Genomic DNA, 15,107 nt, shown 5'->3' with positions numbered 1-15,107 from the left:
CAACACTGTCATGAGATTTATGGGGATGAAACATTCCCTCATGCCGACCATCTAAATCTCAAGGTCTTTAAAATACACCAACAGACAAAGGCAGTGGCGGCTGGTCCATAGAGGCCAATGACGTCGCCGCGTTGAAGCAACATCGCTATTGAAGGACGTGGATGAAAACATGAACATTTGATCCAAAACCATTCATTGTGTGAAGTTTTGTGGGGCTTTTGAGTTGGTCTTTCCTCAACTCACTAAACTAAGTTCATAGGTGCATCTCAATGTACACATATACATGTTCTAATATATATTTATATTGGATATTTATAATAGTTACGATATGGTAGTTGTATCATGTTCTAAATTTTGTCTATATATACACACATTGATATACTGAATTGTTTGAATAAGCTGTCCATATCATGTTGAACTGTTGGAATAAATATTAAATATTTACATGCAAAGAAACATTGTGTGTTTCATTCCCTTTTTTTGCATTGAATCATTCTGGGATGTTTACTGAAAGCTTTTATTTTTTAAGTAAATATGTCTGATTTCCGGTCCCGCCTGATGCCGACTTGCCCTCATGAGCAACTAAGCAACTAAATCAAGACGACCCCCCCCCCCCCCCCCCCCCTTTGGATTTATCAGTGGTCCAGAGGGACGCGGAGACGCAGTTGGTGTGTGTCCGTGTGCGTGAGCCTTTGCGTAGCAACATAAATGAAGCCAGTGGTTGAAGAGCTGACTGAGTGCTCGGATGACTATAAAAGCAGAATAGAATGACAGGCACAAACAGGTCGGTGTCCACTAGGGGGAGACAGAGCTCGTCTAACACACAGAAATGTGTGTCAAGTAGTCAGACACGTCACACAAGTTAATTCTCTTAACTACTATTATTCTTGACTTTTCTCTCCTCTCATCATCCACATTCTGGTCATGAATTGGCACAAAAAGGAGGTTGAAGATGCTGTAGAGAGGACAAAAACATGAAAATCCCTTTGACTTGTTTTGAGACTCCCTTGTGGTTTTAATGATTTGGTATGAGAGCAGTCGTGTTAAAAGCGCTCTCGTTCAGTATGTGTTCTTCAATGCTGTTTTATACCTTTTCTATATTTTGCTATTTCATCTACTCATCTGCAGAAATACACAGCGTTACACTGACTGGTTTGAGATGGTGCAACACAAATGTTTTTGTTCTTTAATATCAAGCAGATTGCTCTCCCCTTATTTCTCGTCCCTTTATTTCTCTTTAGTTTACGTAGCAGAATTATTATCCGACCATAGGCGTCACTCTTTGTAACACGACGTTTTCCTATTTGTTTTCATATGCTCGTACAGGTGTGGTGAAGTTTAGCCAAGGATTATGGCAATTGTCACTTTTAAGGTGGAGTTAAAGCTGATCAGGTAACGGAACTAAATCTCATGTAGGGTGCGGCCCCTCGAAGCACGGAGAAATATTTATTTTGCATAAATAAAGCACACTGTGAATTTGTAAAATTCAAACAAAAACACATTCAGACATATGCTGCAAAGGCAGAAAACTCAACCAAATACAGAACACCCAAGTTACAAAATAAAACCAGTTCCCTGTAGAAAAAAACTGTTAGTGATTATTCTAGGACTGCTGGCTGCAATTCTGCAACAGTCTCGCAATTAAACCTGAATGAAGGCTACAGTGTTGAGGCGTGGGCGTAATGGAAGCAACATGCTATGCAATAAAATGATAAAACAAACCCAAACCACATCCTCCAAAAGAATCCCGGGCGCAATTTAGTACAGAGAGTTGTACGTCTTAAAAGTCTTAAAAACCGATTTGTGTTTTTCTGATTTCTTCCATTTCATTTTAAACAAATACATCCCTCCGGTATATTGGACACAAACTTCATCCACTATCGAGCAAACACAGGATGTGCCCGTGGGTGTGCCCTGCTGGCCTTCAAAACCAATATTCTGGTCACACAAGCACATTGACATTTGAATGGGATACAAAAACAACACTGGCTGTTTGGCCAGGGGATTTATAAATCAAGCAGTTGTCAATCATTCTTTGCACTAAAGTATAAAAATGATTGTTTTTGATGCATGCAGATCAAAGCTGCTCCCAGCGTGCAAGAGAGCCACAAGGTAGGTCTTTCCTCAAATTGTTTATTCCTTGACTAATTTTGTAAGAGAAAAAGGGAACTGAATCAGCAACTTTAAAGCCGTTCTCTTAAAAACTAACTTTAGGGGGATAGCGTGACGTAGAGATGTTGGATTTCACTTGTTAGAGTGTATTTACAAAAATCCCACAAGGGAAGAAAGAAACCGACAGTAACTGTAAACACACGGCATCATTGTCTGTAGTCCACACTAACTATTGAAAATAGCAAAAAGATTACTTTGAATATGAATAATGAGGAGGGTTGTGCTGGATTTAAAATAATGTGCCCTGAAAAAACCCACACAAGCATCTAAAACCTTTCCCTTTAAGTTTTTAAAGTGCAATACTGACTTTTCTCCCCCCACTCACCTCCTTGTTGTCCGACCTCAGATCTCAACAGATACACAGCTTTCATTTAGACGGTTACGGTGGAGTTCTTAAAAATGCATCTAATTTGTGGGTCGGACATTTATTGTTTAATAACATTGTGAGTTTGGACTTTTTCACAGCATGATGTTTCCACATGGGGTCTTTATCTTGTTGGCTGTTCTCGGACAGATAAGCGGCAATTTTGGTAAGACTACTATTTTAAGTGGATAAGCTACGTAGACGTATGTACAAGGTGTGTATTTCAGTCCATCTTCAACACCTGTTCCAAATGGTAAATACCAAATTGGTCCAATATAGAACATTGAGTAAAAGTAAAAGTTTTACTCAAATATGCTCATTGTTATTTGTTGGCTTCAAAACACGCCTTCCCCAGTATTCGTTTTCTAACGTTGGTGAATTCACTCAGGGGCCAACATTGCTGGAGGCGGAACGGCAACGCAGTCCTCCACGGGGTGGAACGGCCTCCCGGGAAGGGCCATCGATGGAGACCGTGCCAGCGTGTGGGGACAGGGATCCTGCACCCACACAGAGGGCCAGGCGAAACCGTGGTGGAGACTTGACCTGCTGAAGACGTACGACATCGACACCGTCACCATCACCAACAGAAAGGACTGCTGCCACGAGAGGATCAATGGCGCCGAGATCCGCATCGGCAACTCCCTCAGTGACAATGGCAACAATAATCCCAAGTAACAACACGCTTTTTTTATACGTCATGCTTGAACGTTTTACATTTCTTGTGTAAGTTACAGGAAACTATGGCGCTGTGCATCATTTCCTAAAAGAAACCCACATATCCAGTGAGAAGCATAGTTTGTTTTTTTTTATCTCGGGACGTAGTTTTACTCATAAATTTGTCTTATTGTTCCTCAGGTGTGCTGTCATCTCGTCTCTGGCGGCTGGAGCCTCCCAGACCTTCCAGTGCAATGGAATGGAAGGGCGCTACGTGAACGTGGTGATTCCTGGAAGAACAGAGTACCTGACACTGTGTGAGGTGGAGGTCACTGCGATAGAGAAAGAGGACTCCACTCAATACGTCTGTGGTTGAAATCATTTCAAAACAACTCCCAAATCTATGCGAGTTTCTGCTTTTCTTTCAGTAAAACATGTGTTTACTAAAAAAAAACTTATCATAGCAGAGTTGACCTGATGTCACTGCTAGTGCTTTATAATACCTGGAATTCTAATTAACTTGTTGAACTGTTGTTTGAGGTGATTTTATATTACCATTCATTAACTCCTGTGTATAATTGTTTGTGCACATTAAAGAAATAGTTTAACATTTGGGGAAATTTACTCTCAATTATTGATGAACCTCTAATATTTGTGTTATAAATACAAAACCAACTATCAGCAGCTGGCTAATATCACATATGACTGTTGGCCCATTTATCAGCTCGTGCACAACAACCCGATCCAAACCAGACAGGCTTGTTGGGCCTTTTTTTCCTGTGTGAGGCTTTAGCCTGGTGCTTATTATTTATATCGGCCAAGTTAAGTACATCATTTTCAAAGCACAAACATCTATATGTGACCATCTCTTTAAAATAAATAATCAAAGTATAACCTTGGTCTGCGTCTCAAATCCACCTGCTCCAGTCTGGTCTGGCCAGGTCTTTGAAAAGCATCCGTTTCATCTTCTTCCCATGACCATAAAGTGCTTCGAGGCATGTCTATCTGCTCCAATTGAAAAAGGACTGCATGTGAATCACAACATGGAAACAGTTCCATCAACTGTCGCAAGTCTGGGAAACATACTGTGCAAAGCATGACCTGAGCATGCAGGCCACTCTTCTGTGTCTTGTGGCTGAAGCGCCATCTAGTGGTGACACCCTGCAAGTGAATGAATGGCATTTTCGGATGAAGCAAACAAGCCACCTGTACTTTTGTTTTAATTAGATCACTGTTGATTCAATGCAGGTTGTGCTTGCACTTGGTATTTGATAAATCACAGTATTGTTGCTGTGTTAATTTCTTAAGGCTATGGAATTGTGAATGAATTACCATGGCTATATTTCATGGTATTCCTATGCTGCTTCTTCATAATGTCCTAACAGGTATGATTGCTCGTTCTGAATTGCGCGCCGTAGGTGCGTGGATGTGAAGGGTTGCATGTCAGCCCTGTGATCCCAGGGACCCTGTATGAAGGACATAACTGCCCATGAAGAATATGCTTCCTCTTTAGTTTAGCATGGAAATGTCATGCACACACTCAAATTTGCATACAGCAGGGAGACCTGTTGTACAGGTGAAACTCGAAAAATTAGAATATAGAATATTAGAATATTGTTTCACCTGAAGAGCATTTCAGTTCAAATACAAATTCTTATGTATACTTTTTGCACTGTCTGAGTGAAGACACACTAATACAATTCCATTGCTTATGGTTGTTGGTTTCAATAGTTCTTTTATAGAAACATTACAGTTTTCCTGTATCTCTGAACAGTGTAATCCACTACTTTCCTCCACAAAGCGAAACATGGGAATTAACAGATTATCATGAACTAGCAACAGCACTCCACTGACTATGTGGATTTCATTGAGAAAGCATGGACAGAGGGTTAGGATGGTCGCAGTTATCTACATCGATTGTTTACCTTACACACACACACAATACAGGCAACACAAGTACTGCGTGACATTGAAGGATATTTGAGGAATTTTTTGGTGATCATTTTTGTTTTAACTATTGAATAAAGTTACTTTCAGATCAATCAACCGTGAACAACACAGAACGAGTTACAGAATAAATTCTCAAAAGACGCAATATTATTGTTTCTTCAGGTCAAAGCGTGTTAAAATTCTAAACAAAAACTGAAAAGTGTGTATGCGTGAAGGTGCAGACTGAAGACCAGTAACAGGCAGAAAGCATCACAATGGTTCACACAGACTACTTTCTGTTGCTTAACAATACAAAAATAATGCTTCTCCTAGGATGTAACGATCCCTGCTGCTGCTGCTCCTCCATCTCATTTGTTGGTTGCAGTTTTGGGAAGTGTGTGTGTGTGTGTTTGGATTGACATCTAGCACTCGCCGGATCGACCTGCAGGGAGGGAGACAGACAGGACGAGGCGTTCCCAATTACAGATGGTTCATTTACTGCCTGAAATGTGATTAGGAAGTAATTATACAATCAACATGCCAAACCTACATGAAACTTGTTCATCAAAGATGAGGCTGATATTTAAGTCGTATATTCAAGTACGACAGGGTCAAATGGGCCATCAGTGTATTTTGTCTTAACAACGAGCTCCTGTCCCAATAAGCACCATCATATAGCTTGAGACAGGCTGCACATGTGTGAATATCTGCATTATGGCTGCCTCTTAAACACAATGCAACCGAAAAGCACAAAAATGCACATTCCTGTTGCAGTTTAATACTGTGCACAATAATTCTTCAGTTATGGTCAACACATTTTAGTGAAGTCCCAGTGACCTTGAGCTTTCAGTCTAAGTGGACGTCTTTGCCATGAATGAATTCCCTTCTGGATCTTGCACCAAGAGAACGGATCAGACATGGTAACGCACAAACATATAAAGCCAAGAAGGTTGCCTCACAACATTCTTCCTTTCCCTACAACACCACAACTCTGCCAGACACCATGAGCGTGCCACCACCTGTTGAACTGTGACGTCCATGGCATCAGAGTCCAGCACTACGGGGGACTTCTATACTGTCTTTGTGTGTGTGTGTGTGTGTGTGTGTGTGTGAGAGTGAGTGAGTGAGAGAGAGAGAGAGAGAGAGAGAGACTGACACACAAGGCCGTTTACCATGAAACAGATGGACTCAGTAAATATATCTTTAGACTGTAGTCTGACGTCAACTGGTCATAGACCTCAGTCATGGCTGCTGGGTTTCCTTTAGATCTAGAGGGTAAAGAGATTTTAGCTAAATTAACAGTACCTTGCTCGGAGAGCATCTGCTGAGCATTGCTTCCTGTCCTCCTCCTGCAAAGAGAAGAAAGGAGAGAGTCAGAGACGAGGGGAAATAAAACGCACTGTCCATACAATATATATTAAATGTAAGCGGTTCCCCTCTCCGGGTCTTCACACCAATCACACACGTGTTTTAATGTTTAACTGTCACCTCTTGTCCTGGTTGAACTTGCACCTGCAGTGGCCACCTGGAGCAAGAGAGGAGAATAGTTGTCTTTCTGTGTATCTGTGCGTTTGTGCGTTGTTTAAGAGAGTTTAACGACTGCATGAGTGGGAAGGCGGTTTGCGTCATTTGCATCTTACTGAACAGGATGGTGATGCCAATGAGACAGAGGACAGCAGCTAGAATCAGGCCCCCAACACGCAGCCTGTAGTAGTCTGCAGAAACAGATGAGAATTACCTCATGAAAATCAATTTAAAAAACAAATGCATCCTGTCAACGAAACATGCAAAAATCAGATGGGAAACGCTTCTACACACATGAAATCTAAATGATAATGAAAAATATTACTGTAGAAAATAATAGATTACCAAAGGTAAATGGGTCCTCTCCCACTGTAGGAACAGAACATATTTGGAGTGAGTTGAAAGTTGGTTTGAGTAGCAGATAAAATGCGACAATGACATCATACAGCCAACAGTACATGAGGGAACATAAGGAAACACAGGGGCCTTGTTTGATTATCTGGCATCACTCATCAATACATTTAAACACAAAAGTGTCACTCAATTCAAACCAAAAAGAAAAAACCTGCATGTCTCTTGTGATTATTGTATCATTATTTTTAGATAAAATTGTAGCGATGTGATTACATAACAATATGACAGAAATATATAGTTTAAAAATATCTATATATATATATATATATTCATGTCGGTAGAGCAAAATACTAAAGGTAAAAAAACATAATAATAGTGCACTTACAGTTTTGTTCTTCCGCAAACCCAAGGGACACAACTGCAAGAGGTCAGACAGAGTCGTTACAACAATGAAACGCATCTATTTGAATATTAGGGCTCATCGAAGTGGAAAATCAAAATATTCCACTGTTGCTGGAAATGATGGATTCATGTGGTCTAAAAGAGGTTCACATATGAGGGATGTAGATGTCCTCATATTGATTTTGTGCAATTAATAATTCAATAGGATTTTGAGGAAAAATAACATTGCCATCTGTGTTATTTATTTAGTCTATTTAGTCAGTATCAATGAATCAAACAGTCCCGCTAAAGCTCTTTGCTGCTCTGTTTAAAAACACTACATAATACTCTGATCTAACCTCCTGCTTTTACAGCCCAACTTTTCGCATCTCCAACACCTGGCGGAGCTGCGGATGTTCTCACGCTCACCTTTCCAGGACATAAAATTGTACAGAACTTTGTGTCCCATCTCACAGTGTGAGGGCTTTGCTTTCTTTCTACACATTGTCAAATTAGTTTGAAAATCACGACCAGACAGCCAGTGAATTCCAGATTATGGAGCGCGGCCCGAGTATAAGCCGCATCTCCTAAATTTAGAACGGAAGAAAATGTATAAGCCGCAGGTGAGAAAAACGACTGCTGTCGTCCGAGTTCTTCACATTGCCGTCTCCGATGTGTCACCATTGATTCATTAATGGAAAGTCGTGTGGCCCGTAGCTCGCACGTTAGCCCGTAAAACACGAGACATCAGCCGTTGTATAAGCCGCAGAGTTCAAAGCGTGGGGGAAAAGTAGAGGCTTATAGTCCAGAATTTACGGTATTTGTCACAACTCATCCCCTCTGCTGTTTTTGGCCTGACCTCGGACTTCATTTTTAGGGTCACAAAAAATAGAACTATGGAGACCTGGTGAGGAAGTGAAGAAAATAAGACTATATTTTCATGGGTTTGATTTGTTTTTTTTAAACATTTTTTACTTGTTCTAGAGATGTAACATTATAGTGTTTGGTGTTAAGTGACTCCCTGTTAACCAAAACTGAGTTAAAGGATTCACTCTTTTATGGAGAGGAAGTTACTTATGTAATGCAGGACTTTTAAAGAATGACGGATTAAAAGGTAAAGACTTTAGAGAGTTGCACTCACGTGTCATCAACAGCAAAGCACCGATCTTTGACATCTTCTCGCTTGAGGTTGTTTACCTGCAATGCAACACAAATCATGAACAATCCAGAAGGATTTATATAGTATATAAATCTTATTTTGGCATAAAGCTTTGCGTTCCTTCGACGTTTCCATAGCAAACGTATTTACGTGATATATATATATATATATATAAAAAATGCCTTTACTTTTACAACAAACTTAGGACATGCTGGTGAATAACATATCTTCAGTCCCCAATGGCACACACAATTAAATGATATTGTATGTATCTGTGTGTTAGAAAGCTGATCTCAGTACTGCTAACTGGCTCACACTAGCCACAGGCCAACAGAGACCTGATGCAACATTCAGCCTGTGTTTTCTGAGGGTTACTAAAAGGCCTGAGACACACCGTGTGTGCACATGTGTTTCCTCTAGAGCACACAAACAAAGAAATCTGATCGAATTCAGCTCAAAGTGGCCTCTCCGCTCTTTTCACACAGAAACTCGACCTGTTGTTGATGGGTGCAAAGTGCTTTAGTGGAGATTCAACAGAAGTGAATCACTGCATAATGCATTACACTGGTGCCATCTAAACGCTGCAAAGCTTTCTTTCCTTCTTTTTTCTTGTTTTGATATTTTTTCCCCATGTCTCTTGTTACTCTTCCCAAGCTTTCGCTTGTTGATGAAAATCAAAATCAATAAGAATCATATTAAAGTCCACTCACCCAACACGATTCCGATCTTTTATGTCATTTTAATCTTACAGCAAATTGGTGTATGGATTGTTAGCCCTGGGCTTCTTTTTGAGGTTCCATCAGTGGACATTTGTATTTTCCAACGACTGCTAATTATTCAAACCTGACAAAAAAAAGAGTTCTCTCCTAACAGTAAGGCAACATTTAAACTCATCCCACTTTTAATCCATCCCCTTCGCTGCCGGAGGGACTCGGTGTCCACGCCGATGTGCAGGGAGGAGCGGCAGTGATTTTCCACTCATCGCACTTTTCCCTTCAGGTCGTTCCTCAGGGAACCCCAAACCCACCGGTACACATATCTAACTGGCATTCACACGCAGTCACGTGTGTTTGTGAGAACCTGCACAAACACATCCTGCTGAAGACTCTGCCCAACCCCGATGATCTGTTCTAACGGAGCCTCATTGTTGAGAGGGAAATGAAAACCTTCTTTGGCCTGGGAGGACAAACACAAGAGAAGTATTGTGAACTCTAGTATGGAGTGGGTTTTTTTCTAGTTCATGGTGGGTGGGTCCCTACTTGTTTTTATTGTGCACAAGATGCACAGCATGGATTTCACACCTTCCATTGATCTACAGGAGTTATAATGAGGCGAGATTCACACTCACGCTGCAAAGAACACTGCCAGCATGTGTACAGGGTTCAAGCTCTTCCGTCTTTGTGTCGTTTAATGCAAAGAAATGCATTCAAACTGAGTTTTTTTTAAGAGATTTGAGGATACACAGAGTACTTTTTGGTGAGTAACACGGAATTAAACTTTTGCTCCATCTAGCACATTTAAGTTCTACAGAAGAGAATGACACCGTATCTGACAAAACCTTTACAATATGTTGTCAATGATTCAGTTCCAGCATCAAGCCCTGTTCAGTAGCTCCGTTTTTGGAGGATCTTTAAGGACAAGCACAACAACAGTAACCTCCCCATAAAGGAGAACGCGAGTAAAACAACGAGTCTCTCTTCACTGCTGTCGATGTTTTGGAGTGTGGTAGAAAGGGAGCAGAACGAGTGCACCTCTCCTGGTGCCTCTCCCCAGCAACCCGAGGCGAGGCGGAGGGAATGCAGGGGACGGGAAACAGGCCAACAGCCACCAGAGAGTGGTTTACCTCAGGATGCAGCTCCACGGAGAGGGGGGGGGGGAGAGAGAGACACGGAGGGCAAAGACCGCAACAGAGAGAGGAATGCAGGACAAGACACACGGGCAAACTGAGGATGAGACTTTGAGGAAGGGGAGGCGGGAGGAGGGGGGGGGGGGGGAGAGAGAGAGGAGAGAATGTAACAGTAGGAGGTCTGTAAAATATGTGGCGACTCCCTGTTCCAAGATCATGTTCTTAAGGTAATGTTAGTGTAAGGTGGGGCCAGGAGGCGAAACTTCAACACCACATTCAATATCATTGGTTTGGATCATTCTATTGGCATATTTGTTGTAAAATGTGAGAATGTGGTGGCAGAATGCAGATCAAAATGTCCCCGGGTCATGCTTGCATTGCTGGTTCCGTCCACTTAACGCTGCAGAAAATACTTTGGCCTTTCAAAATAGTTGGTCGTCTGTTATCTACAATCAACCAATTGTTTTAAGGCCAAATTCAGCTTTGACAAAACAAAGCCGGAGTATTATAGGCTGATACCGAAGAAGGCGATATTATGTTAAAAGTAGTTTTTCCTCTCCCTGTGAAGTCACTTCTCCAGCTCTGCCTGGTCGGGTTTTTACTTTAGACTTATAGATTATATATACTTTAGACCTTTCTGTTCAGGCTCTGTCATGCTGCTCCGCCTGTCCCCAACTGTCCATCTTTTTGGTTTTCTACTCTTTCTACATTTTCTTCCAGTTTTAAGGTCTGCTTTCTACATTTGTCTCAAAAATGTACCGTGCCTCTCGACTCTTTCTATTTTTGCTAAAGGCTTTACAAATTGCCGCCAGCCTCTCCAGCCTCTTAAAAACCTTCCTCTGCTACTTCTCATTTCTGTCTCACGTCCATCTGACTTCAGACACTATCATCTCCTCCTTTACACCCGACTCTTCTCTTCCAATCTCATCCAAGGTGACACAATAAGCTGCAGAGTCCCATCTCTTACGTCCCTGTACCGGCAAGGAACTCTGCAATTACTTACTCATTTGAAATGTTTACATCTATTTTACTGGGGGAGGTTTCCCAGGCACTGGCCAGGTGGAGGCTTTACATGTCCACACGGGCCTGGGAACGTCTTGGGATCCCCCCCCCAGTCAGAGCTGCTAGACGTGGCCCGGGAAAGGGAAGTTTGGGGTCCCCTGCTGGAGCCGTTGCACCAGCGACCCCCGGATGAGCGGTTGAATGATGAATAAATGAATAAATTGATTCAAATGATAAAACAGACCATTTCTTCTTGAAGTAGTAGCTTCTATTTAAAATGTACAGGTACAAACAATGAAAATTGATTTACTTCCATTGTGTTGGGGCAAAGGCAGAAATTTCAGAGACATTATTTAAAACTTGCAGGAGTCATCGTAGATGGTCAATGTTGTGTTTTAAAAACACACAAACCTGGAATACGAGTATAAAAGAAATCTCAACAGCTTCACCACAGTATGCATGAACGTATGTGTGACTTAGTTTCTTTGGCTAGTTCCACTCCCCCAGCCGTTTAAATGCTGGACACCAGTGTGTGTTTCTGTACTGCACTACAGAGCCAGATGCCTTTTCTCAGTGGCATTTTTTATTCCTAAAATTAGCAGCACTGAATCCCAGTCTGCAACCCCTCCCTTGTGACACACACACACACACACGTTAATGGCGATTGGGTGGTTTTTTTGAATAATTAAAACAAAGACCCGTGTGTCTCCATGGTGATAACATCTAACAACAACAGACCAAGACAAGCTTCAACAGATGCAAGAGTTTTTTCAACTAACCTTTACAAGTAAAGAATAGAAAGACAGAGTGTGGCTGGGAGGCTGTTCACTAAAGGACAAAAGGGAACCAGGGATGGGAGGAAGTAAAAAAAAAAAAAAAGATTTCAAATTGGGTCTTAGGACTGAGCAAAGGAGGGAAAGAAGTAGTCACGCCTCGAGGGAGGCGGGGGAGGAAGACGAAGGGGGGAGGGCGAGAGGGGGGGCGAGAGGGCGGTCGGAGGGACGCACAGAGGCAGACACAGGGAAGTACGGAGTAAGGAGTGGAGCATACTACAGCCATGAGTCACAGGAACCACGAGGCGCGCACAGCGGGCAGCACGCTTCCTGCTCCGCGTCCTCATCGGCAGAGGGAGCACGGCCCCCTCACGCCCCCCCACGGCCCCTCACGGCCCCCTCACGGCCCCTCACACCCCCCCACGGCCCCTCACACCCCCCCACGGCCCCTCACGGCTCACACAACGCCGGTGTACATAAAAACACAGGTACCGGTCCGTACGTTGGAAACGGAGTCACCGCAGGTCACAGTCACAGGGAAAAACAACGTCGCCTAACAAACGCTCCCTGCCCCCCCCCCCCCGCCCCACACCTCCACCGCTGCCTCTCAACCCGCGATATATTTCATCTCCATCTCACTCTGCGAAAAACTGTGCTCAAACTGAGGTGCGTGTAAATGTGTCAAAAATACTGTGGACCCTCTTGAAGGTGTAAACTAAACTAAATCAACACATCTGGAGCTGCAGGTTGAGTATCATTTTGTGAAGAGAATCATATTTCTGCGTTGCATGGAAAAAATCTTATTTTGTTTTTGGCAGAAATGTCACTAATCCATATTTGTGGACACAAATGCCTCCATATAATTCATGGATACAAAGAAGACTAAAAAGCATGTGGTACTGCTAAATATCATCAATCTATGATATGACTATTTGTGATCTTTACACATTATGACCATTAGGAGTTTTGGTCTTCTCCAGCTACTGATGTCCAACGTTTCATCTACAACAATCACACACACATCTGGCCTAAAGAGTTGGCTTTGCACAATGCCCACGCTCACGGCACCGCCACAAAACACAATAGATGTTACTACTGCATTCTGGAACTGGTCATTCTACGCCTCTTGTGCAAGTGATTCCTCCCCGGCCACTAAAGCCTGATGTTTACCTACGGCTTCTTGTTTGCTTATGCCCGGGCTTTATCAGCAGCACTAGCACGATGTGAAAACACAACCTCCCCAACCTCCTGTCTCAACTGCTTGTGCATCTCTATCCTTTATAATCAGTTAACTGCTCAGTTGACTTGAATAATACAAATCAAGTGAGTATGCAAAATGGTTGTGGGGCAAATCTATTTCTACGTTACCTTTCCCCAATAGTTCGGCAACCTTGAACTGCAAATTGAGACATTTCTCTTTTAAGTGTCCCTGTCCACCTATACGACTGTTCTCTCTCTCTTTCTTTCCAAATAAGGGTTCTAACACACTGCTGATACTAATCATCAGTCACATTACTAATACTATGATCATAAAACAACATTGCTGACTTGCTTCTTTCCAGAAGTCTTTGTGGTCCGCCCTGTGGATGGAGGCTACATCTCATGGTGGTCTCTCCTGCAGTGGTCCTGCCTTTAACTTGGCTCGCTACTCTCAATATTGGAATCATTCCTATATAAATTGAACGTATTGTGCATCTGTTAAGCGGTTTCATTCCTTTACACATGACACCTATTGCAGGTCCCGATGTGAAGGTTTCAGAGAAGAGGATGTTACATGAGGACAGACTGTAAAGCCCCCCCGAGGCTACTTTGTGAGTTATATATTTTGCGCTATAAAAAAATGAAATGATTTGAATGGAATCAACACTTTGGGACCAGAGGGATCTGCTATATCTGCACTTGAGGGGTGTTCTACGGACACGTGACACAAGAGTTTCACCGCTTCTTGCAGAAGAATCACCAGATGATGGTGATGAGACACCTGATTTGGACTTGGAACCTGATATCGTTATTACAAAATCCGATTCTGAAGATGAAGTTTCAAATCGATCCAAGGATTTAGAAAATTGGGCTAAAAACACACATCCATGTTTTTTCAATTACAGCCCCCCCCCCCTGTTACTTTATTTCTATTTTTGCATTCTGCTTTTATCTCATGTATATTGTTTGTTAATAATAACACAAATTAATCAAAGAATGTGTTTTCGTCACTGTTGAATGTAATTAGTCATTTTTCCGTTGAAAAGACGTGGATAATTTGTTGTTCAAAAGTAAACGTACAAAAAAAAAGACGTTAAAAACGTTTTTTTTGTACAGGCTTGTGACATGTTGTATTGTACTTGAGGATACCTTTAAAATAGTTTAGAGTCTCCTGGAGTGTAGTTTGACTCGGTGTGTGTAAACATGTCTGTTTACCGAGTCAGTAAAGAGCTGAAATGTGGTTTTTATGTGACGCGTTTCACCGCGCCAACAGTCTGCGCACGAGATTTTTTCCACTTTCACCCCAAATGAAGAAAACCCCACAGTGAACAACGACTCGACGTGTCAGATAGTGTCTTCGTCAGCACTTACCTCTCTCGCGGCGTATTTATCGACGAGGAAAAAAGTCTCCTACAGAAGGCGGATATGTGACCCAGAAGCAAACGCACTCTCTCCCCTCTGCTCTCGACACTGGCGGCCTCAACAGGTCGGCTCGCTTTTTACCAAAAAGGGGGCTGCGTTCCAAACGCCCGGCGGTTTGTTGGTGAATTCCGATCCCGGGTCGGTTTCAGACAGCCGACTGGCAGCGGAAGAGCGAGGGGGCGCGGGGCGTGGAGGCTGATCTGGAGTCGGTCGGACCGAGAGCCGGGAGGAGGAGGAGGAGGAGGAGTAAAAAGCATTAATGTTTGCTTGGCGAGAACGAAGATGTCGAAGTTTCGTCGAGTGTCGTGTTGTCGGCTACTACACCAC

The 15,107-nt window shown here is 42.6% G+C and overlaps 2 protein-coding genes across 2 annotated transcripts; one reads left to right on the top strand and one right to left on the bottom strand.

Moving 5' to 3' along the window:
• The first annotated feature begins 1,074 nt into the window (after positions 1-1,074).
• Positions 1,075-4,707, top strand: LOC119197824 (fucolectin-like). Its single transcript, XM_037454450.2, has 4 exons — positions 1,075-2,112; positions 2,638-2,702; positions 2,925-3,207; positions 3,392-4,707. The coding sequence occupies exons 1-4, from the start codon at positions 2,054-2,056 to the stop codon at positions 3,564-3,566; spliced, it is 582 nt and encodes a 193-aa protein (XP_037310347.2). The 5' UTR covers positions 1,075-2,053; the 3' UTR covers positions 3,567-4,707.
• Positions 4,708-4,905: 198 nt separating this feature from the next.
• On the bottom strand, positions 4,906-14,928 carry fxyd3 (FXYD domain containing ion transport regulator 3). Its single transcript, XM_037454451.2, has 8 exons — positions 14,730-14,928; positions 8,520-8,575; positions 7,383-7,415; positions 6,989-7,012; positions 6,760-6,834; positions 6,608-6,644; positions 6,425-6,468; positions 4,906-5,561 (listed from the first exon to the last, which is right to left on the bottom strand). Exons 2-8 carry the CDS (start codon positions 8,551-8,553, stop codon positions 5,542-5,544), a joined length of 267 nt encoding a protein of 88 aa, XP_037310348.1. The 5' UTR covers positions 8,554-8,575; positions 14,730-14,928; the 3' UTR covers positions 4,906-5,541.
• Positions 14,929-15,107: the final 179 nt, after the last annotated feature.

This window comes from Pungitius pungitius, chromosome 11 (genome assembly GCF_949316345.1).
Source record: "Pungitius pungitius chromosome 11, fPunPun2.1, whole genome shotgun sequence".
In the NCBI taxonomy this organism is placed as follows: domain Eukaryota; kingdom Metazoa; phylum Chordata; class Actinopteri; order Perciformes; family Gasterosteidae; genus Pungitius; species Pungitius pungitius.
This window is presented reverse-complemented; position numbering and strand designations above follow the sequence as displayed.

Coding starts and splice junctions, on each gene's coding strand:
- LOC119197824 (XM_037454450.2), top strand. CDS start 2,054: ATGATTGTTTTTGATGCATGCAGATCAAAGCTGCTCCCAGCGTGCAAG. Junction 2,113..2,637: donor GCGTGCAAGAGAGCCACAAG/GTAGGTCTTTCC, acceptor ACTTTTTCACAG/CATGATGTTTCCACATGGGG. Junction 2,703..2,924: donor ACAGATAAGCGGCAATTTTG/GTAAGACTACTA, acceptor GAATTCACTCAG/GGGCCAACATTGCTGGAGGC.
- fxyd3 (XM_037454451.2), bottom strand. CDS start 8,553: ATGTCAAAGATCGGTGCTTTGCTGTTGATGACAC. Junction 7,013..7,382: donor GTTTGCGGAAGAACAAAACT/GTAAGTGCACTA, acceptor CTGTTCCTACAG/TGGGAGAGGACCCATTTACC. Junction 6,469..6,607: donor AAGTTCAACCAGGACAAGAG/GTGACAGTTAAA, acceptor TTCTCTTTGCAG/GAGGAGGACAGGAAGCAATG.